Consider the following 24020-nt stretch of genomic DNA (forward strand, 5'->3'; position numbering starts at 1 on the left):
AAGTAACTCTATTAAATGAACTTTGCTAACTTACAGTTTTCTGTCTAAAATAAATGTGACAAAAGAAAGAAATATCTACATTTTTATTATGAAATATAATGCTTTGTCAATAACTATTTACTTAAAAGTATTAACATCAAAAATATTTTGTTAAAGTTATTAACAATAAGCATTTTAAACTATATTTTTTTGAATTTAATTTTAGAAAAAGTTAAAATAATAATAATGGTTTATCATCAAAATTATTCATTGGACATCAGATCTCGGGTCACTTTTGATCGAAAAAAGGGCCTAACCTACAAGCAATGTGATGAAAAATATCAAATATCAGTAAGTGGTGTTAGGAAGATGTGTATAAAGTATGAAACAACTGGTTCTGCTGAAAATCAGAAAAGACTTGGTCGCCCCATTAAGACTTCAACAATAACCAATATCCTAATTGCACTGATAAAAAAAAAAATTCAACAATAACCTAAAGGCAGAATGTTGAAAATCTTAAATTAAATGGGTTCAATCGAACTGTACAGAGAAGACTTAATTTAAGTGGTTTAATAATTTAGGTGGTTTAAATAAACCTCCAGAAAAGTAAACCCCTCATTGGTCGTATAAGCAAAGAAAAACTTTTAGCATTTGCAAAACTGCATATTAACAAGTGTGAAGCATTTTGGAACTTAGTGTTATGGCTAGATGAGAATAAATGTCAAATACTTGGCTTAAAAAACGACAAAGAGTTTGGCGCAGACCTTGTGATGCACTCTTAGATAAAAATCTTACAAAAACAGTCTAGCATGGAGGTGGTTCCCCTATGGCTCGGGGATGTTTTGATTCAAATAGTGTGGGACAACTGGTGAATGTTGAATGTATAATGACAGAGAAGTTGTATGTTGATTGGCTTTCAAAAAATTAATGTCAATCAGTTTAAGAATTGATCGCAAATTTTTTTTTCACCATGACAACGACCCTAAACACACATGCACAGTGACAAAACAGTTCCTAAAAAAAAAGTAAAGCTAACATCCTTAAATGGCCGCCACAAAGTCCAGACCTTAACCCTGTTGAAAATATATATGGGCAATTTTGAAATCTAAAATAATTATAAAATAGCTCATTTCATCTAAAAGAGTTACTTTTACAATGATTTAAAAAAAATTATATTTTTTTTCTTGATTACAATCAAATTTTAAAAAAACATACAATTTTTGAAGTTATGTAGACTCCAACGTAAATAATTTTGTTTTTATTGTTAGAGTTCTGAATTTATCAAAAATGTTAATGCTATACATGTATATATATATATATATACATATATATATAAATATATATATATATATATATATATATATATATATATATATATAATATATATATATATATATATATATATATATATATATATATTTATATATATATATATATATATAATTAGTAAAAAACACTTATCTAACTTTTATCTTCTTTTATATATATATATATATATATATATATATATATATATATATATATATATATATATATATATCTTTTTTATGAATTAATTATTGCTCTGTTCTTTAAGAACATTGAGCACTCTATTTGTAAAATACACTAACATAATTTACATATATATATATATATACATATATATATATATATACATATATACATCTATATATTTATATATATATCTATGTATACATATATATATATATATATATATATATATATATACGTATATATATACATATATATACATATATACGTATATATATATATATATATATATATATATATATATATATATATATATATATATATATATATATATATATATATATATATACATATATAAATATAGACATATACATTTTATGGAAGTCAAATTTTGAAAATAAAAATAGTCACAATTCCATACATAAATTAACTAAATTAAACTTACTTGAATAGTTGTAACTATAAACCATCAATTTAAATCTAATAATGTACTTTGATCATAAGATGTAAACCGGTTAAAACCATATCATTCCTCTTTCTTTGATCTACCAAAACTTTACTCAATAAACTTACACCTAAAATCAAATTATCACGTGTCAAAAAAATTTAAACAGTATTATTAAAATCAGAAATGACTAATAGTTAATATTAAGTTTTATTTATTCTTCACCAAATAAAAAGTTAAACACAAAGAGAAACACAATCATTCACTAACATAATTACTTTCATTCTTTTTTGGAGTCCTCTGTAGTCGTAAAATTAAATCCTTCGTCTAATTCTTTATCTAATAATAGATACTTATAAGTAAATATTTAGTAAAATAATATTAAACAAAAATGTAAAAACTAAAATGTAGACCCAGTGCAAACAGATTACGATATATATCTAGGTAATCATAATACAATAAACAGATTCAAAATTTTACTTATCCCAAAATAAAAATAAGACTTATAAGATGTTTATTTGATATAGTACTTCACCGTTAATTATAGAAGTTTATTTGATATAGTACTTCACCATTAATATAAAACTATAACAGTTTTTTTATTCATATAAAACAATTAAAATAAAAATGAGTACTGTAAAATTTAATGACCTCCAGTAACTTTGAATCTTTGAACTCTAAGCTTGTTCCATGAATAATCAATTGGAAAACTATTATAGGCAGCCTTCATTGCATGAACATCAGTTGACAAAAATAACCACCCATCTTCTACCCAACAACATAGAGCAACTGCCTCTGCTTCAATCTGTTTTTAAAATAAACAACTTCAGCCCAAGATTGTGAAGTCATTGTAAAAGATCATCTAAAAAAAAGGCATCATTTGTTTTATTTACATATATATATAAATATATATAATTATATATATATATTCATATATACATATATGCTTATATTATATATATATATATATAATATGTATATATACATTTATAAACAATTATATATGTTTATATGTATATATATATATATATGTATACATACATATATATATATATATATATACATATACACATATATATATATATATATATATATATATATACATACATTATATATATATGTATATATATATATATATATATATATATATATATATACATACATTATATATATGTATATATACATATATATATAAATATATATATATATATACATTTATAAACAAATATATATGTTTATATATATATACATATATATTATATATACATATATATATATATATATATATATATATATATATATAATATATATATATATATATATATATATATATATATAAATACATATACACACTTATATATATATATATATATATATATATATATATAAATATATATATATCAGAAATATATACATTTTATATATACATATATATATATATATATATATATATATATATATATATATATATATATATACATACATATATATATATATACATATATATATATATATATATATATATATATATATATATATATATATATATATATGTATATATATATATATATATATATATATATATATATATATATATATATATATATATATATATATTCATAATTACATGCATTAATACATAATATTAAAATAAATAAAAATACATATCAAAGGTATGTGATAAATAATAAATGTTAGAATTATATATACAACACCAACTCTAAAATTAGGACTTGAAATATAAACATTATATATACATATATAAAATGTATATATTTCTTTTATAAATATTCATAAATTTACCCATATATATATGCATAAATACATATCATTAAAATAAATAAAAATGTATGAATAAAGAATAAATGTTAGAATTAAAGATATAACACCAACTCTATAATTAGGACTTAATACTTTTCCTATTAAAATTAGAAGTTTTTCGAAAAAATGGAAATAAAGTTTCTTATCCAAACGTGTTTTTATATAAAAAAAAACTTAATAATGCATACTTTCATTATTGGTCGAAGATTTTATACTGAATATTTGCTTGATAATTAGGGTAAGGTGTTTAAAGTTTTTCAAATAAATAAAAAAATTAGTCTGTGAACAGACTAAATTTAGTCTGACTTATTATGTTTTATTAATTTTGATATTACTTAAAACATCTGAATCTTATTAAACTTAAGTGCTATTTTTAACTTAAAAATAACATATTTAATACAACTTTGCAATTTATTAAAATGGTCATTTTAAAATAAATAAATCATCAACAAAAATAACCTGAATAAACCGAATATACTCTGAGATTTATGTATATTATATACAATTTGATGCAAAATCTGAAAGTTTTAAATTAGTCGCAATAAAAAGAAGTTATAAAACATAACTTTATCAAAATATTTTTTTCATACCATCTGCATGCATTCTATTAAGTTTTCATTGCCTTTTCTTTACGGCAAATTATTTTTGTAATGGCTAGTTAATGAGACAATAATTTTCAATGTGTCACTTCCTCAACGTTGTCAAAACAACGTTTAATTAACGTTGGCAAAATAACACTTTTTCAACGTTTTTTAACTACCACATTTTCAATGTTGGTATATGTAACGTTGAATAAGCGTTGTTTCATAAATAGCTTAAATACGTTGAAAAAGCAGCTAATGTCTAACGTTGATAAACCTTCAACTTTGCGACGTTTTTACAGTGATTATTTGCGTACTTTTATTCAACGTTGAATAAACGCGGTTTTTTGAGAAGATAATATAAGTTGATATTTATACGCTTATTCAACGTTGAAAATGTGACGTTTAAAAAGCGGTTTATTTTTAACGTTGATGAAGCATAGATTTTGAATCGTCTTTAAAATGGCTTTTTGCGTAAGTTGATTCCACGTTGAATAAACGTCTTTTTTTGAGAAGCTAAATTACGTTACAATTTCAACGCTTATTCAACGTTTAAATTTACCGCGATTTAGTATACAATAAAAAACATTGATTTCAATGTTGAAAGCGCGTTGTTTTTGTGACTGTAACGCTTTTTCTACGCTGCGACCGGTTTTCAACGTTGATTCAACGCTGACATGTTTGCTGGGAAAGCACAGTAAAGTAAACTAGTACCAGTAAAGAAACAAGTAGAGTAACACAGTAAAGTAAAAAGAACTAAATGTAAAATGTTGATATTGAAGTTATCAATAGATTTAGAAAACTGAATAAAAGAAGCTTATTTTAAATAATAGAAAAGTTGCTTAAAAGTTGATTTAATAATAGCAGGATATTATTATACTTAGTTATTATTCATCAATCATTGATGAATAATAACTAAGTATAATAACAAAATAACTATAACATAATATTATTTATCAATTATATAATATTATATAATATTATATTAATTTATAATATATCAACTATATAATATTATTCATCGATCATTGATAAATAATAACCAAGTATAATAACAAAATACGTATAGTAACAAAATAACTTCAATGATTAAATCAAAGTGTTTTAACTATAGTTTTGTATAAAATTCAAATTATTCTAAAAATTACAAAAACAAATAGCTCTGGTATACCTTTCATTTCAGAGGTAGTTTCAGAAGTTGATATAGATAGATATAGCACAAAGAACTCCAAACATATTAAAAATACCAGTTATGCTATTTCGCACGTTTGCGCATTCGTTTGGTGCACTTACGCACGTTTGCGCATTCGTTTGGTGCACTTACGCCAGTTTGCACTTATGAAATTCGCACTTATTTAGTTTATTTTATTTATTATTATTAATGCACTTCCAAAACAAACTTCAAAGTATTTGGTATTTGACCAAATAGTTGGCATTATTCGGTCGAACACCAAATAGTAAAAAAAGTAGCCATATAGACTAAATACCGAATATTTGTGACATCTTTACTGACAAGATTACTTCACTGTATTTTGAGAGTAGAAATTTTGTTACATTAGCTAAGGGGAGAAAAACAGAAAAATGGTATCTAGACAGTACCCGGTGAGAATTTCAGCTAGCAACTAACTAGCAAAGTTCGTAACAAAAAATAAACAGCGATTTGGTCACAAGGATTGCTAGCTGCATAACTAGCAACAAACAAATTGTAACAATATGGACAGCGAATTGGCTACGAAGATCTTAAGCTAAATAAACTAGTGAAAAGCTAGCAAAAAATTTTATTTTTATACGGCTATTTGCAAAAAATTATGCACGAAAATTTTTAAATTTTTTTTTATTAATTTCATAATAAAATACATAGAAACTAGTAATCTTCAATTTACTTTTGTTTAGTTCTAATCTATATAAATACTTTGTAAACAAAGAATGGTATACATTAGTAATGTTATCAAAGAACAAATTTAGTTACTAAATAAATAAACATTAGTTCCTCGGAAAATATAAATTTTAGGAATAGAGATATTCTAGATAATATTTTTTTATAATCCGACCGGATATCAAATACCGGAATATTTAAAAAATATCCGGCCAAATATCCGGCTTGACAATGTAATTCAAACCCTAAAATATATATTTTACATATATTTCAAAATTTAACCGGAAAAAACCATCAACATGTCGAGTTTTGTTAGGAAACTTTTCAAAATTAATGATAACTGTGATTTCATAGTAATATGCATTTAATGTGGAAAGCTGATAAGCAGAGGATGTAATAAATATTGTCAGAAGTCATTTTGCACAACTCCACTGCATAATCGCGCAAAAAATTTCATTGTAAATTACATAAAAAGGAAAAAAAGAAAAGCATTGTATCTAATTCAGATGCACAAAGAAGTTCAAAATGTATTGAATTCTGATCAAGCCTCATTTTTAAAAGCTGCTCAAGGAGGAGGAGCTGTTGCTCAAGGAGGAGGAGCTGTTGAAGTTTTCTTTAATCACTTGATTATAAAAAAAGATTATGACATTTTAAATTATTAGAAACATAAAAAGAAGTTTCTACTGCTAAAAGAGCTAGTACTTAATTTACTAGTACCACCTGCATCCTCTGTATTTTAAGCTGCAAGCACCACCTGCATCCTCTGTATTTTTGGAAGATTATTTTCATTATTTGTGATAAAGAGCAATCAAGGCTAAAATTGTTAATTTCTCCACGTTGAGGTAAAAGAAATATTAATGAGTGAAAAATTGATGTAGTTATTGTGCATATATAATTTTAGTTGTATTTCAATAATAATAATAATAATAATAATAATAATAATAATAATAATAATAATAATAATAATAATAATAATAATAATAATAATAGCAATACTGTATAGAAACCATTAACATTAGTTTATTTAAAAATATAATATTTTAAAATTTCTTTCAATAATATTATTAATTTTCAAATAATATTTACATAAAATATCAGGTATATAAAAGACCAGATAACGTTTTTATCCGGCCAAATATTGGATACCGAATAATACTCCTATCCAGCCCGGATATCACGCCGTATTGATTATATCGGGACACCCCTATTTAGCAATACACTTTTTTTTCAACTTTTTATATATTAGTATTTCGAGAAAAATATAATCACATGCGGCTAATGAGTATTTCTAGTAAAATATTTTATTCCACAACTCATATTTAATATATTTTTAATGAGAAATAACAGTCATCAAACATTTCTAGCTGGAGCATAGCATTCAGAAAATCATTTTATATTGTTCCAACTATTGCGACATTAAAACAAACACACAAAAAAGATAAAATAATATATATTTAAACATCATGTAACTTAAAATATGATAACAATCTTTGTGTTTTAATTGCGCTTTCAGATAATCCTAGTAGTATGTAGGTCCCAGCTTCTAATTGCAAAATTAAATTATAAAAACAATCTTTTTGAAAACCAACTTTATACAGCACGCATTTCTTAACTCAAGATTTCCATTTATACCAACCACACTTTTAAGTTTATTGCTTGAAGTTGTATCTTTTTTGATTTATCATTTTCGTAGTTTTATCTAAAACAACCCTGTTAATAGCAACTATATGAAGCTATCAAAAAGCTACAGATTTTTTGTTATGTTGTGGTTAGCTACAATAGTAATATAAAAATAATAGCGCTAGTTAAAGAGTTGTGTTGTCTATACAAACGCTGTGGCATACACCACATTTTTTTAACTAAAGCTATTTTCAGCTAGTATTATGGACTACCTATAGAATTTTAGTTACATTTTGACAAGCTACAATGCTACGATATAATGCTACCGACGCATTGTTTTAAAGTTGCTAACAAAAAACCATATATATATATTGCTATATCTATAGGTGTTATCGCTATATCCATTGTTACATAATGTCTATAGAAATAATGCGTTATAAGGTACCTAGCGACAAAGCTATGGTGTGTAGCTACTGATATATTGTAACAACAATTTTAGCTAAAAAGTAACAAAATGTAGTCATCAACTAGCTTTAGATTTGTCGTAATGTTGTAGTTTACTACATATCTACAATGGGTAGCTATCGATAAGTCAATATCAATAAAATTGTAATACATCGTAATATTATTGCTAGCTACAAAGTAGCAATATGTAGCCATAGCTGCAAATTTTTTTTTATCTTATAGCTAGCTACAATGCTACAATATATAGCTAACGATATATCGTAGTAATATTGATAGCTTCAAAACAGCGAAATGTAGACAGCGACATGTTGTAATAAAATCGCAATGTTACAAGTTCAATAATTATCAAACTAATAAATAAAACTATAATAAAAATTAAATTTTTTAAGACGTAAAAGATAAAATAAAACAATAATGTTAAAAAAAACCGTTCAAGAATTGCTTCAAAGCTAGCTATTTGCTAGCTAGTCGTTAGCTCATTTCCCACCGGGTAAGAAAGAAGAGCGTAATGTTTTAGTTGCAAAACTGGAAATAAATGTATCTACTAAAATAATTCACCAAAATATAGTAACAGCATAAACTTTTAGAGTGCATATTGTCTTATATACGAATTGTTAACAGTTATAGCACCAGTCTAAACATAGTTTCTGAAGGAAGAGTAATATTTCATTTTTTATCTTGCACAATTACCTTCTGCTACGATTGCATATTTGCTTTCTGTACACAAATGTAATTCCATTTAGACAATTTTTTAAATAATTTAAAGATTTAACATCCTGCAGATGTTCATTTCCAGGACCAATTGGTAAAGCCATTTAGGAATGTGAAATGTTGCCTGTTGTAAAAATTTGTAAAATTTTAATCTATTTGAGATTGAAACGGGTAACCTATATTATCAAAAAAAGCACTTCTCAATCTTAGTAAATATCATCAGTACAAGATTAATCTTGCATTACATTAAATCTAAGCAAAGATCTTGCAGGATAAAACCTGGACCGACAAATCATAGTTGGTAGTTAAGTCACACTAATCGAGTTTGCAGACTTTTTGTATCTACAGTTAAACCGGAAGAAAACCCAAAGTTAATAACTTTGTTCATTTTCCTTTGCTACGGACCAAGTTGGTTAACTATTAAATTTGAACCCCATTGTTCTAATGAATCGAAACATGTGTTTCTGCCCGTAGAGCTGTTGAAACATTTACCTTTATAGGTTTTTCAAATTTTCAAATTTTTATTTAAACGGAATACGTAATTTGCTCATCATGAAATCATTCTTTTATGTCTGACCTTGACCAAAACAAGTCTGTTAAGGCTATTGATATATATTGAAACCAACTCTCAAAATCAAACCTTTAAATTAGACAAGCTCAAACACCAAATCGACTTAAATGCTAATGAATGAAAAATGGTGATTTTCCATTCATTGGCTAATGAATGGAAAATCACCATTTGCACAAAGTGTGGGGTATAGAGTGGCTTGATACACAATGTCATTCACAAAGCACTGTTGTTTTCCCATCTAATATGGCTGATCACATAAATCGGTTTTTAGCTTCATGCTCTACAGACCCAGTTGATGAAGCTATCAAAAAGTCTGGTGATCATCTAAATATTATAAACGTTAAAGATAAATTTAAGATGAGTAAATATAGTTTCTAGTTACACCGTATCACCACTGATGATATAAATTAAGTTGAGAACAGGGATGCGGAGTCCCAAAAGGATTCCGGCTTTATATCTCTACTTTTTCCAAGTCTGTAGTGTCCAGAAGCTCTAAACATGTTTGTTGATAATTTACTTCAATTGATAAGGACCTAAAATTTGCGGAACACATTAAATATTTATGCAGTAAAGCCAGTGATAAATGTTTTGTTTAGTCACGCATAATAAGTGTTTTATCTCGTGATTAAGCTAGCCTGTTGTTTAACGCTTTTATCATGTAATTTTTCTTATTGTCCACAAATTTAGATGTTTTTTTTCTAAACATTATGACAATCTCATAAATAGAATTCATCAAAAAGCTCTTTGCATTGTCCACAAGATTTGATTTAACTCTGGATGAATTGTTAAGTTTTTTCCAAAAACCCACATAATGAATTTGCGCATTCTTTTGATGAAAGTTTTTAAATCAATTAGTTATCCAAACATAGAATTTATGAAGAATCTATTTACTATAAAAAATCTTCCTTTAAACTTTGTTGTAACAAAAATTTTATTCTAGCTCCTAATAGCTTTAAATATAAGGACAAATTTTATAGTTTATATAGACCCATCTCATTATGGAATTATTTATATAACAAGACCATGTCATCTAAACGTCCTAAGATGTTCAAAAAACTTATCAATGGTACTTAAAGAATTACGTTTGCAAATCTTGTCGTTTTAACTTTTGTTTTATTTAGTTCTTATATTGAAAAATTATTATTTTTTAGTTATTTAAAAAGTAATAATCTTTCAATATAAGAAAAATCTCACAAAATTCGACTCGGGTGATCAGTGACGGATCCATGGGGGTTGGGGGTATGCATCCCCCGCCCCCACCAGAATCTGAAAGTTCTAAAATATCTTAAAAATAGAGAATTTTTTTTTTATCTTAGGAGATGCAAATGTAATACAAAATACCAAAATACTTTAACATCCTCTCTCACCAAAAATTTCTGGATCTGTTACTGCGGGTGGTTGATTAGGCCACTGTTGTCAGATTTTTAAACGCATTTTTTGTTTCATATTTTGTATTACGTAACTGATGGTTTTTTAGTAGAAGCACTATTTTTTTCAGCAGCAATTAAACTTAATTTACAATGCAGCACTTGACCTCACACTCGGGGTAAGGGAGCAAAAATTTTAGAATAATTTTGTTACCAGGCTATAACCATCGCGGTGTTTTTTTGTATTTTTTAAATTTTTAAATTTTTAGGTGCTCCAAAAACTTCTTACGGTTTTGTCACAAAGCGCTGTAGAATAGCATTTAACCAGGAAGTTCACACCTTCCATAGCAATGATACATACATAACTAGAGTCGATTTCGAACAACGAATTTCCAGTTCTTTTACCAGAACTTTACCAACTACACTACGGTTGCGTGATGTAGTGAAAACAAATCCTGAAAGTGCCATATATGAAACATGAAAAAATGTGGCTACGCGAATGATGTCCAGAAACTTAGAACAGATGAGTTATAAACGTACAAATGATAGCTATACGCGTAACCAAGATACTTTTGTCATTCTGTGGTTCAATTTAGTTTATTAATTGAATAAGGAGTGTTCAATTAACAAACTAGACTGAAGTACAGAATTAAGTAACGTTTCATTAGTTATTCTTTTCACTTTCACAAACTTCAGTTTTATTTTGTAATCTAATTTATCACTTACTGTTAAGAGTACGATCACGTCTTCAGAAGTTTTAAGTAGGGTGAATTCAAGTATTATTGGTGGGAGGTAGCCTTTGAGAGGTTTACTGAGGAAAGGGTTTTGAAGAGAGTTTCTCTCTTTTTAGTAGAAACTTACATGTTTAAAGTTTAATTTAAATTGAACCATCAAAGTATGGCTCTATGAGAAACTAAAAATAGATTAATGAATACCTTTAAACTCTCTTGATAATAAATCAATTTCTGCTTGTCATTTTATTATTTTGTTCTTACTTAGTTGAATCGGAAAAAAAATTAACTTCATAGCGAAATTGTATTTCTCATTATGAAACTATTTTCATAAAGCTAAAAAGATAAAAAAAATTTTTACAAGATTTCGAATGAAAAGCCATCTAAGATAAATATATAAATTATAAAAATTGCTCAAACAATTAAACAACTCTTTTCTTTTTCTAAATTACTCAAACAGCTTGCGATACAATGTTTTGTGTTTATTGTAGAAGGATGGGTTATGCCTAAAGTCTCAGTTTGTATTTTATCAACAGAATAAAAAACTTTTAAAGCTTCTTTATATCTTCCCATGTCTTCCAAACAGCTTGCAATACAATGTTTTGTTTTCATTGTAGATAAATGATTGAAACCTAAAATTTCGGTTTGTTTTTTATAAACAGAATTATAAATTTCCATTGCATTGTTATGTTTTCCCATTTTGCTCAAACATATTGCAATACAATGTTGTGTTGCTATTGTTGAAGGATTATTGACACCTAAAATTTTAGTTTGTATTTTTTCAACAGAATATAAAATTTCTAAAGCTTCAACATATTTTCCCATTTCGTTGAAACAATTTGCAATATTATTTTTTGTTTTCATTGTAGATGGATGGTTGCTACCTAAAATTTCTGTTTTTATTTTATCAACAGAATATAAAATTTCTAAAGCTTCAACATATTTTCCCATTCCGTTGAAACAATTTGCAATATTATTTTTTGTTTTCATTGTAGATGGATGGTTGTTACCTAAAATTTCTGTTTTTATTTTATCAACAGAATATAAAATTTCTAAAGCTTCGTTATATTTTCCCATACCGTACAAGCAGTTTGCGATATTATTTTTTGTTTTCATTGTAGACGGATGGTTATCACCTAAAACTTCAGTTTTTATTTTATCAACAGAATTATAAATTTCTAAAGCTTTATTATATTTTCCCATATCGTGCAAACAGTTTGCTATATTATCTTTTGTTGCCATTGTTACCGGATGATTAATTCCTAAAACTTCTGTTTGTATTTTTTCAACAGTATAAAAAATTTCTAAAGCTTCGTTATATTTTCCCATATCGCACAAAAAGTTTGCAATACTATTTTTTGTTTTTGTTGTGGATGGATGGCTAATACCTAAAGTTTCAGTTCGTATTTTTTCAACAGCGTAAAAAATTTCTAAAGCTTCATTATATTTTCCCATATCATATAAACAATTTGCCAAACTATTTTTTGTTTTCATTGTAGAAGGATGGTTATCACCTAAAACTTCAGTTTTTGTTTTATCAACAAAATAATAAATTTTTAAAGCGTTGTTATATTTTCCCATATCATGCAAACAGTTTGCTATATAATCTTTTGTTGCCATTGCAGCCGGATGATTAACACCTAAAACTTCTGTTTGTATTTTATCAACAGAATAAAAAATTTCTAAAGCTTCGTTATATTTTCCCATATCGCACAAACAGTTTGCAATACTATTTTTTGTTTTTGTTGTGGATGGATGGCGAATACCTAAAGTTTCAGTTCGTATTTTTTCAACAGCGTAAAAAATTTCTAAAGCTTCATTATATTTTCCCATATCGTTTAAATAGAGTGCAATATTATGTTTTGTCTTCATTGTAGATAGATGATTGTTACCTAAAACTTCAATTTGCATTTTGTCAACAGAATAATAATTTTCTAAGGCTTCGTTATATTTTCCCATATCGTGCAAACAGAGAGCAATATTATGTTTTGTTTTTATTGTAGATAGATGGTTAATACCTAAAGTTTCAGTTTTTATTTTATCAACAAAATAATAAATTTCTAAAGCTTCGTAATATTTTCCCATATCGTACAAACATTTTGCGATATTATGTTTAGTATCAAGTGTAAGCTCATTATTTTCTCCATAAGTTTCTACAATAAAACTTTCTACCGCTTTCAATATGTCAATTGTTTCTTGAAATAAACCTTTACATATTAATAATTTTTTAATAGTAGTTGTCATATGATGAAAGGTTTTTGACATTCTCTTTCTGTTAATACGAAATAAGTAGAGAAAATGAAAGACAAAATGGTTTCCAAAATCAACGTGATATTTTACTCCGTTTAACTCAAATTTCAAATAGTCTTCGATTAGATCAAGATACGTATTTGTATTAAAAGTTTTACTTTGAAAACATCGACACGACAACTGTGTCAGTTCGTGTATTGAATACTTTTTATCATCAAAACGATTTAGTAAAGAATAACTCATAAGTAATCTAATAGCTTCATCAATTAAGTAGTCTTCGTGTATTCCCAAGTGTTTTGAGATTTGAATTATAAATTCTTTACTTATGTTTTGAGCATCGCAATGAGATAAACAGTTAAGTATTTTAAATACAATAATTTTAGTTTTTTCTAATTTTATTAAAACTAAATTGATTGCTTTTATTGCAGACTTTGATTCATCTTCGGTTGGAAAGGTTTCATCATCTAGTATTTCTAAGGGTTTCGATCTATAACGATCGATGTATTTTTCTATTGAAATTTCATATATCTTTATATATTTTATTGCCTGAGTAATAGCAAACGGATGATAACCAAGTTCTTTAATTAAGTTTCTTATGTTTTCATCGGTGTTTTCTTTCATATTATTTTTTACATAAGCAAATGCATCTTGAAAAGAAAAAACATCAATGAGCATTTTATTTACGTTATTCGACCACGTTCTCCATTGAGAGGTAATTAAAGTAAATGAATTCGATTTCTTTGAAATGTACATTTCCAAATTTTGAACACTTTCATCGTCGACATTGTCAAAAATATACAGCGTCTTTTCATTCTTATAATAATTATGAATTTTTTCAACAATTACTTCTATATTAAAAAAATCACCTTTCGAATCTTGAACAATAAGTCCTAATAATTGACAAATATTGATTATTGAAATTTGTAACTTTCCAAATGCTGCGTTTATCCAAACAAAGTTTTCATAAAAATTATGATAAACTTCACAATATTTTCTAGCAATTTGCGTCTTTCCAACACCGGACATTCCATACAACACTATGGTCGATTTTTTTACTTCTTGTAATCCAATAAAATAATCATGGATTTTAGAAAGCACTTTTTCGCAAAAAAATAGTTTTTCTGAAGACGGTTGAACGCCGAATATTGAACGCACACTTAATTCTAAATAATAAAGTCTTATTTTATATTAGTTAAAATTAAGTTAGTATCTTCAATTATTAAAATTAAAATTTTTGAAGTACAAATCGCTAAATTAAAAAATATCCAGATTTTTATATCAAGGTAAAAAAGACCAAGCAAAAACTTATTTTGTCTAAACAAAGAATTAAAAATCGGTAAAATAAAGTTTAATGTAATAGGGGAACATAGGGCAAGATGACAAACGCTTCGAAAAACGCCTGTATCTTAGTCAATATCTGTCCCAAAAATTAAAACTTGATTTAAAAGTGATAAAAAATTATTCCGCGTCACTGATGTATCAAAAAACCACTCTAAAAGTAGAAAATAGCTAAGGAAAAACTCATTAAACGATGTTAACTGCAATCGTCATCTTGCCCCACATACGGGGCAAGATAACGATTTGAGTCAACAAAGTTTAAAACTTTAAGAAAAGAAAACTCTATGAAGCTATAAACGCCTCAAAAACCATCATCACAAATTCTTTTTTATTAAAAAAGTAATACAAATAAAGGTGTAACTTTTAAAACTAATAAATTATACATTTATATCGGTCAATGCAAAAAAAGACAGTAACAACCTAGTAATCAGTTTGTAGCAAACTCCAACGCAACAAAATAAAACTATTTTCAAACAAATATTGTATTTCGTAATAAAATAATGACTGAACAATACAAGAATAGCAAACAGTACAAGTAAACTTCCGTTTAATATAGATTACGGACAAGCCATCTTGCCCCGGTCATCTTTCCCCAGGCTAATACAATCTTTAAAATGAATCAGAATCAGTACATAATCAAATTATCATAGCCTAATACTTCTTGTATGGCTTTCAGTTTAATCAAATTAAATAAAAATTTCTCGCTTACCTTTAGCTGGTCATGTAGCGATGTAATAAATCAAGTGAAACGAGGATAAAAAGTTTTTTTCTCAATGTCGGAAAAACTTTTTTAATACTTAACTTTCGTCACAAAAATGATATTTAAAAAGAAACCATTGATAAATCTAGTAAAATTATTCTACTTTCCTTTCAGCTAAATTCAACTTGACCCATGCGTCATCTTATCCCATGTTCCCCTACTGTAACTTATTTTTTTTTAGTAATAATAATAAATAAAGATTCTACAAATAAAAGTAAATAATGAAAAACTAATTACACAATTTAAAATGCATTTACAAAATATTTTCCCACTTAAGTTTTTTATTGTTTATTAATTATTTTTTTCTATTATTTCCAAAAATATAAAAATTTAATGTATATCATTGACCGAAAGTTATATCGTTTTTAAAACCAACCGGCAGCGGAGCGCCCATATACCGTCAGAGTCTCACTAAACATTTCAAGGAAGATTGTTAGTATGCTTCTCTACCAGCCTAGGTTTAAATGTTTCTAGTAACAAAAAATAAAATGATGAATTTATTGTAGACTAAAAAAAAGTCTTAAGCTGCTCTAAATACGTATCGAATACACAATAATATTTTTTTGTGACGACAGGGTACAAGGCTTTGTTCGTAATGACTACTAGAGAATGTAAAAATTCTTCTGATATGTTTTGTTAATATATGTGTTGCCAATATAATATCCCATGCGGATATTATATTTGAAAAGAGCAAGTCTTACATATGATTGTGAAAGGTACAATATCATGGGTAGCGTACGAAAAATATTTTGGAACAACCATTGGTATCTGATGTATTATATAGAACCTACCAAACTACTCTAACAGAATGGTAACAAGGTAAAAAAAAACGAATGCATTTTATTGTTCCAAGAGTGTAAAGAGAGCCAAAGAGCCATCGTGGTGACTTTTGTTCAATTGATATTACGAAGTACAGATGAGCTGACGGAAAATCTTCAAGAAGGAAGATTTGTAATATCCCTACATACCATCATCCATACCATTATCTACAGCACCTGTTCCACATAATGACAGCCTACCAGTACCACAACAACCACAAAATGTATACTTCTCATTATACTCTAACATTTAATCTAATTAAACATGAAGTACTTACATTCTTTTACAAAGAAAGATGCAATAAATATTTTATCTCATGAGTCAGCAAATAACAGTAGCAAAGATATAAAGGATACTTTTGCACCAATTGCAAGTTTTCTTTTGTTGCTTTTGCACCAATACCAAATTTTGGAGATTTAAGTCTTTTTCACATCGAGGGTTATTAAATGGAATCTACCAGGCAAAGACTGCAGGACATGTGTGTACTAAAAATGACACACGCGTGTGTGTGTGTGAGGGTGTGTATGTGTGTGTACATTTATATTTATATATATATATATATATATATATATATATATATATATATATATATATATATATATATATATATATATATATACGTGTGTGTGTGTGTATGTGTGTGTGTGTGTGTGTGTGTGTGTGTGTGTGTGTGTGTGTGTGTGTGTACATTTATATATATATACGTTTATGTGTGTATATTTATAACGAGCTCGTGTATAAAATACAACTCATTGAATATAAATAACTAAATCATTGATTTTAATTTCGAAAACAAAGATTTAGGAATTCTATATATGATTGCTTAAATGGTAGCAATTTGAGGCACCATTATTCACATAAACTGACCACACGAAAAAATTATTAATTTTATTACTACGCGCCTCGCCAACCTTAAACAAACCTAGTAAAAGTTCATTTACAAAATCAAACAACCACAAATTAGATAATTCAAACAATAGAAGTCTTCAGTAATAAACCAAATATTTTAGCAGATTTCGGTTATAAGACCTTATTATCTTTTTCGAGTTTCTACGCTTTTTATTTTAAACGATATCACTGTTTGTAATTTTTGTGATTTTTATACATTTCTATAAAATTAAAAAAAAAAAGTTATGAAGTTAAAGAAAGAGAAAGATTTTGTTAAAGATACCATTGCCTATAGCAGAGCCTCCAAAAAAAATTGTGCATCATCTACATGGAATCATATATTTGTGTTGAATTTTATTAAATAATTGTTTGAAGGTGTTTAGTATTGTATTATTATTAGTTTTATACATAAAAATTAGAAGATGATATATATTTAGTTGGTACAAATTTAATATTTCTAGATTGTTGATCAATGGTCTAGAATGTAATCTAATTGCATGTTTTTGTTTGCTAAATAACTATTTTTTCTTTGTTTTATTGGTACTGCACCAAGCATAATTATGATGGAAATGAATAAATGAATAATATATGTATTCAAACATGATTGATCTACGTATGGTTATCATCAACAAATAAGATAAAACCTAGATTATTAGAAGTTTTGCTTAAATAAGTAATATAGATTAAAAATAAAAGTGTTCCAAATACAGATCCTTGAGGATTTATATTAGGAACGCCGCAAGTAATTGTCATATTGTTAGTTTTTTCATTGCCAAATGAAATATATTGTTTTCTATTAGATAAATAGTTTTTGATTAAAAAAGCTATGTTTATATTTTTGATTCCGTAGTTTTATAATTTTTTAAATAAAATACTATGATCAACAGTGTCGAATGCCTTACTAAGATCTATGAAAACACCTAAAGTGAACTTTTTTTTGTCAAAACCTTAAAAAATAATCTGAATGAATTGCATGATCAGTAGAGTGCCCTGTTTTGAAGCCAAATTGTTTGTTATTAAGAATACTATTTAATTTCTAAAAATAAGTATAACTTGTTATACATAATGCGTTCTAGTATTTCTGAGAAGCAAGGAAGAATGGAAATAGGTCTACAGTTAGAAATATTAGTATCATCTCCAGATTTATAAACTGGTATTGCCATTGCAATTTTAAGTTTTTTTGGAAAGGTTCTTTGTTTAAACTGAAGATTAAATATGTGCAAAAGAATTTTTTTAATATAGAAAATACATTTATTTACAACATTACTACCAACATTTTCAAGTCCTTGAGCTTTGTTTAATTTTAATGAATGCAAAGCATCTAATAACTCTTTTTCAGTTAACTCAGCATTTTTCATTATTAATTTGCAAGGAGTCGGTTATTTCTCCTAGTAAACTCACTGTGTTTTAATTTGATGCTAAATTTAAACCTGCATTGACGAATACCTCATTAAATGTTTTAGCAATTATAGATTATTTTGTAATATTTTGATGATGGTAATTTATTTTTTTAGAAGACGATTTAGCTTAAGTGTTTTTTTTCCAATTACTTCTTTGATGACTTGCCACTTTTTTTGAGTATTGCTTTCAAAATATTTTATTTTATTTGAATAGTATAATTTTTAGTCATAAGTGACCTTTATATTTTTTCTACCTTAATTTGTTTCCATATGTTCCTTTTTTCAGAAATACTTCATAGAATCATTTTTTTTTTTGTTGATGTTTTTATTATTCCTGGTGTAATCCAAGGGTTTATAAATGTTTTAGTTTTAATAATTTTTGTTACCGCTGGAAAGGCTTTATCATAGCGTTTTTTGAATATCTGAAGAAAACTGTCAAAGTATCTGCGGTTTGAATTGGTAAAATTTCGTCCGATTTTTCAGAAAATAGAGAATTATTAAAAAGTTCCATAGAAATGTCATTATATCTTCCATTTGTGACTATTATTTTTTTTGAGGAGTGTGTTTGACACCCTTATGTGCGATTGTAAATATTGAAAAATGATCTGATATATCAGATATTATTATTCCAGTTTTTAGTTTGTTTTTTGTAAATTCATTAATTGTTATTTGAACAACTGAGGTTGCGCTATTCCGAGTGATACCTGTTGGTTCATTTATTGTTGGAATGAACCCATTTTGAAATATGATGTTCATAAAATTTTTTACATTTTTATTTTTGTCGTAACTAAGTTCATTATAATTAAAATCCCCCACAAAAAAGACACGTTTGCCTCATAAAATTTTGTTTTTAATTCAATTTTTAAAGTGTTTTTCAAAAACTTTGTTATTGTCAGATGGCGGTCTGAACACAACATGTACAATCATGTTTTTAGTGATTTTATTTATAACTTCAATCGTTATTGATTTGCAATCATTATTAATTACACTAAATTTGGTTAGCGGTATAAAATTTTAAGAGTTGTGGGTAAAAATATATAGAGGAAGTTGGGTTACAGTGGATCGAGGGGCACAGTGAATAAGAGACATTTTCTCAAAGATTAGAACTTTTTTCATCTTGATAATATAATCATTCAAGTAAATTTTCTTACTTCCTTATGTTTGTTACGGAGATCATGGTTAAAATAATTTTAAAAGTTAAAGTTTTTCATTCGGATTATTGATATTTATGCTTCCTTTTAGTAGTTTAGCTTTTTCTTTAACAACACTTATGTCCCAAGAAATTAAACTTAAACTTAATTTGTTATCGTGGGGCACATTGAATCGGAGTAGAGTGAATAGGTTGATTCACTATGGCCCATTAATGATCTTAAAGATAAAACTCATGCATTTTAACAAACAAACTACATGAAAATGAATTTATTACTTTCAAGTTATAAATAATAATATTTGAATGAGTTTTTAATTTTTTAATATTTTTATAAGTTTTTTTGTTATTGAAAATCTTTTTTTTTTTATTCCCAATTTTCAAAATGTCTATTATTTCGATTTTATACTAATCTAATTAATAAAAGCATGCCAAAAGTATAGTGTACAGTGTTTTACTTCCTCAGCCTCAAAGCTATTTGGCTATGCCCCTTTTACTATCATTAATTCACGATTGTCTTCGTTCACTCACTGTGCCCCAGTACTATGGCACAGTGAATAAATGAACACAGTACTGGGGCACAGCACGTAGCCCAATACTGTGTTTATTTATTCACCTTAATACTGGGGCACAGCACGTAACACAACTCACTTTAAACTTTTCTGTAAGCCGTTAGATAACAAATATTTTGGTTTTAGTGATTTCTTATCATGAAGGACATATATCTCAATTATTTTGCCTTGAAAAAAATAAAATACATGTCTTAACTTCTAAATAAAAGTAAAGAAATCCAATCCACTGTGCCCCAACTTACACTACTCCTCCACCTATTGTCTCAAAATTTCTGACTTGATGAATAACTTTATAGTTTTTTAGTTGAAAATTTGAATCTTTTTTAACTTGTTTATCTCGACACCAGGTCTCTGTTAGACAAATATTTTTAAAAAAAATTTCAACACTATATATAAAATCTTTAAATTTATCAAAATTTTTTGAAAGCTCCAAATATTTAGGTGTAAAATAGAGAACTCAATAATATCTATTAGATAAGCAGAATGATCAGAAATATCAGAATTATAATAAGAAGGGCATATGTTGCTAATTATTTCATCAGAGTTAAAGAAATTAACATCTGGATTTGAATGATTCTCTAAAAGTATATTTTATTTGTTTGGAAAGCCTTACTGCTTAATTCACGAAAATCCATACTTTCTATAACAACAAGAAAGGTTCCATAACAACAAGAAAGGTTCCATAACAGCAAGAAAATACTAACAAAATATCTAAAGTATAAAATAATTAAAGTTTAGGTCCTGAATTCTTTTAATATCAATTAATTTATCGTAAATTACAACCGAAAACATATCATTTTTCTTATGTATCTTCATTTGCTCGAATAGTTTTTTCCTGATAGATGCAGTTTCCAATGAATAATCCTCATTGATATATATTCTCGATTCTTTTAGTTTACTCGTACTTTTTAAAACTTTTACTTTATCGTTGTAATTTAACAGTTGATCGTTACTATTGATCTTGGTCTACCTGCTTTAATTTTTCCTGACCTGTGTACTTGTTCAATTACAGTTCCTTTTAAATTGAGTTTATCCTCAAAAATATTTAATACCTTCAGTTCGGTGTCATCCCAATTTTACTTTTCATTTTCTGATAAACCCTCTATTCGAAAAAGATTCCTTCTTTGTCTATCTTTAAGCTGCCTTAGTTTATTATCTTCCGAATCTCTGTTCTCTAATTTTGATATGATTTTTTTTTTGTTATTCGAGATTTTTTAACTTGCATGTCTTGTGTAAAGCTCAGACTTTCTTCTATATCTTTTTGCACATTTTCATTTTTTTTAATCTTTTAACATAATTTTTTTGTTCGACTTTAAATAATATGTTTTCTCTTTGGAGTGTCGCACACAAATCTTTTACAGTTTTTATTTCTATTAGCGGACAATCAACTCTATCATTTGTTAATTTCGGATTTCCGCTTATTAGTTTTAAAGTATTATTTTGTTGCCTAATATTTTGATGAATATATCCGAACAAGCTTTATTGAAATAATTTGTTCATCGTTTGATAATTTATCCATGATGAATTAATTTATTTCATTTGTTTTCTTTTTTCTGTTAATAGTTCTTATTTTAAAGATATATAACACTAAGACTTAAAAATACTACGATTTTTTTTTTTTATTATCATGCTTGCAAAAACATGTCTGCTCATGAAGAAAGTATGCGTATTCATTCATCTCTCAAATTTGGTGGTTGACTATAAGAATTTATTTTTTCCAATTTTATAATTTTTTTTTTAATTTATTATTCAAATTTTCAAAACAGTAATTGCATTGAATTATCTTTTTCTTCTTTTTTTTTAAGTTAGAGGGGGGGGGGGTGTACCCCCTCCCGTAATAGAAACATCACTTGTCTACGTAAATTCTTGTATAACATAATTTATATCACCACCACACTCATCTCTATTGCTAACATACACCTCTCATATATTTGGGCAGTTTAGCATAAATTTAAAACAACTTTTTTGTATATTTATAATGCTTATGTCTTAAAAAAAACTTTTTCTGAAAAAAGTGTTCAGTTTTATACGGGCCACACTAGTCTGTAATGACTCAAAATTTGAACTTGAGTTTCCGAAGAAACTCTTTGGGGGGATTAAAGTACACATATTCCCATTTTAAAAAATGCAAAAATTAAAATCAAAATATTTCGTCGGAGAAAAAAAATTGATTTTGAATTTTTAACATTTTATAAAGAAATGCCGGTTGACATAATTATCGAAAAAAATTATTTTGACTCATTCTAAACGGGAAATACCATCCAAATGTTTCTATATGAAGAATATTTGTGTGCTGGAACATTCGTTATTATGTGTATGGGTTTAGGAAAATCCTTAGTTTAAAAAAAATATTCGTGTACTAAGTGGTGGTTTTAGAAATTTTGTTTGAATATAACAAAAGTGTAATATTCATAATATTGAGTCTTTTTTTTCACAACTAAGTTAAAATAATAAACACTAAACAATTTCAATTCATATTTATTCTTCCAGACAAATAAAAATCACATTGATTATTTCTTTTTACTTTCTGTAAATGTTTGCTGTTAAATTCGATTACTGATGCTTCCAATTTCATTCCATATTCTGGGTGATGAGAGGGCCTTTTAAATCTTGTCCAATGAACACTGAAGCTGTGATGAGTAGACTCAGTTGCTTGTTCACTGTAACACCCTCAAGACTCTTTTCTCTGAGCAACAAAATCTTGAATGTGATTAAAAACTGAATGAACCTTTGGAGTGACACTGACCATTGTAAGTTAAAGATAGGAGCTTTTAAAGCTGTTGATTTTATCAATATAGCTTTCATCCAGTGCATTGCCAAAGCAAGCTGTCACAACAAAATCAAATTTCTTGAATGTGTCAATGATGGGAAATATTTAAAAAGCGCAATTTTTCTCAGCAAGCTGTTGCAATACATCAATGTTTTTCAAAAGTTTGTGACACTCATTTCCAGCAAATTGACCTCCATAAAAAGGCTGACATTTGATGTGAAGAGCTGATGGCCACTCATCAGCCTTTGACCAGCGGTCCTTCAGTGCTTTGTAGAGTTAATTAACAACACCCAGGAGTAGATGAAGTTCCATTGGAGGAATGATGTCTAAGACAAGCATTCCATCTTCCCCAGAGATAAGGGGATCATGAATGACATTTTTGAACTGCTTTGCCTTTTTTTAGATCATTGTCAGTATT

At 26.8% G+C, this 24020-nt stretch overlaps 2 protein-coding genes across 2 annotated transcripts in view; both read right to left on the reverse strand.

Moving 5' to 3' along the window:
• The window catches only part of LOC136086681 (corticotropin-releasing factor receptor 2-like), a 212592-nt gene extending 200588 nt beyond the window's left edge, over positions 1 to 12004 (reverse strand). Inside the window, exon 1 of the mRNA XM_065808927.1 lies at positions 11863 to 12004. The gene's annotated coding sequence lies outside the window, so the exon portion shown is untranslated. The remainder of the gene's footprint in view (positions 1 to 11862) is intronic.
• Positions 12005 to 12072: 68 nt separating this feature from the next.
• Positions 12073 to 19071, reverse strand: LOC136087053 (uncharacterized). The gene is made up of 5 exons (XM_065809559.1): positions 18973 to 19071; positions 18776 to 18915; positions 18358 to 18506; positions 16975 to 17067; positions 12073 to 15071 (listed from the first exon to the last, which is right to left on the reverse strand). Exons 1-5 carry the CDS (start codon positions 19069 to 19071, stop codon positions 12073 to 12075), a joined length of 3480 nt encoding a protein of 1159 aa, XP_065665631.1.
• Positions 19072 to 24020: the final 4949 nt, after the last annotated feature.

Source organism: Hydra vulgaris, chromosome 11, assembly GCF_038396675.1.
Source record: "Hydra vulgaris chromosome 11, alternate assembly HydraT2T_AEP".
Classification (NCBI taxonomy): domain Eukaryota; kingdom Metazoa; phylum Cnidaria; class Hydrozoa; order Anthoathecata; family Hydridae; genus Hydra; species Hydra vulgaris.

Bases quoted from the DNA above. Each gene is read 5' to 3' on its own strand.
- LOC136087053 (XM_065809559.1), bottom strand. From the start codon at position 19,071: ATGAAAAATGCTGAGTTAACTGAAAAAGAGTTATTAGATGCTTTGCAT. The intron at 18,916-18,972 runs GTAAATAAATGT...TTTAATCTTCAG, and splicing joins AAAATGTTGGTAGTAATGTT to TTTAAACAAAGAACCTTTCC. The intron at 15,072-16,974 runs GTATGTAGGGAT...TTTATTATTTAG, and splicing joins AGATAATGGTATGGATGATG to AATTAAGTGTGCGTTCAATA.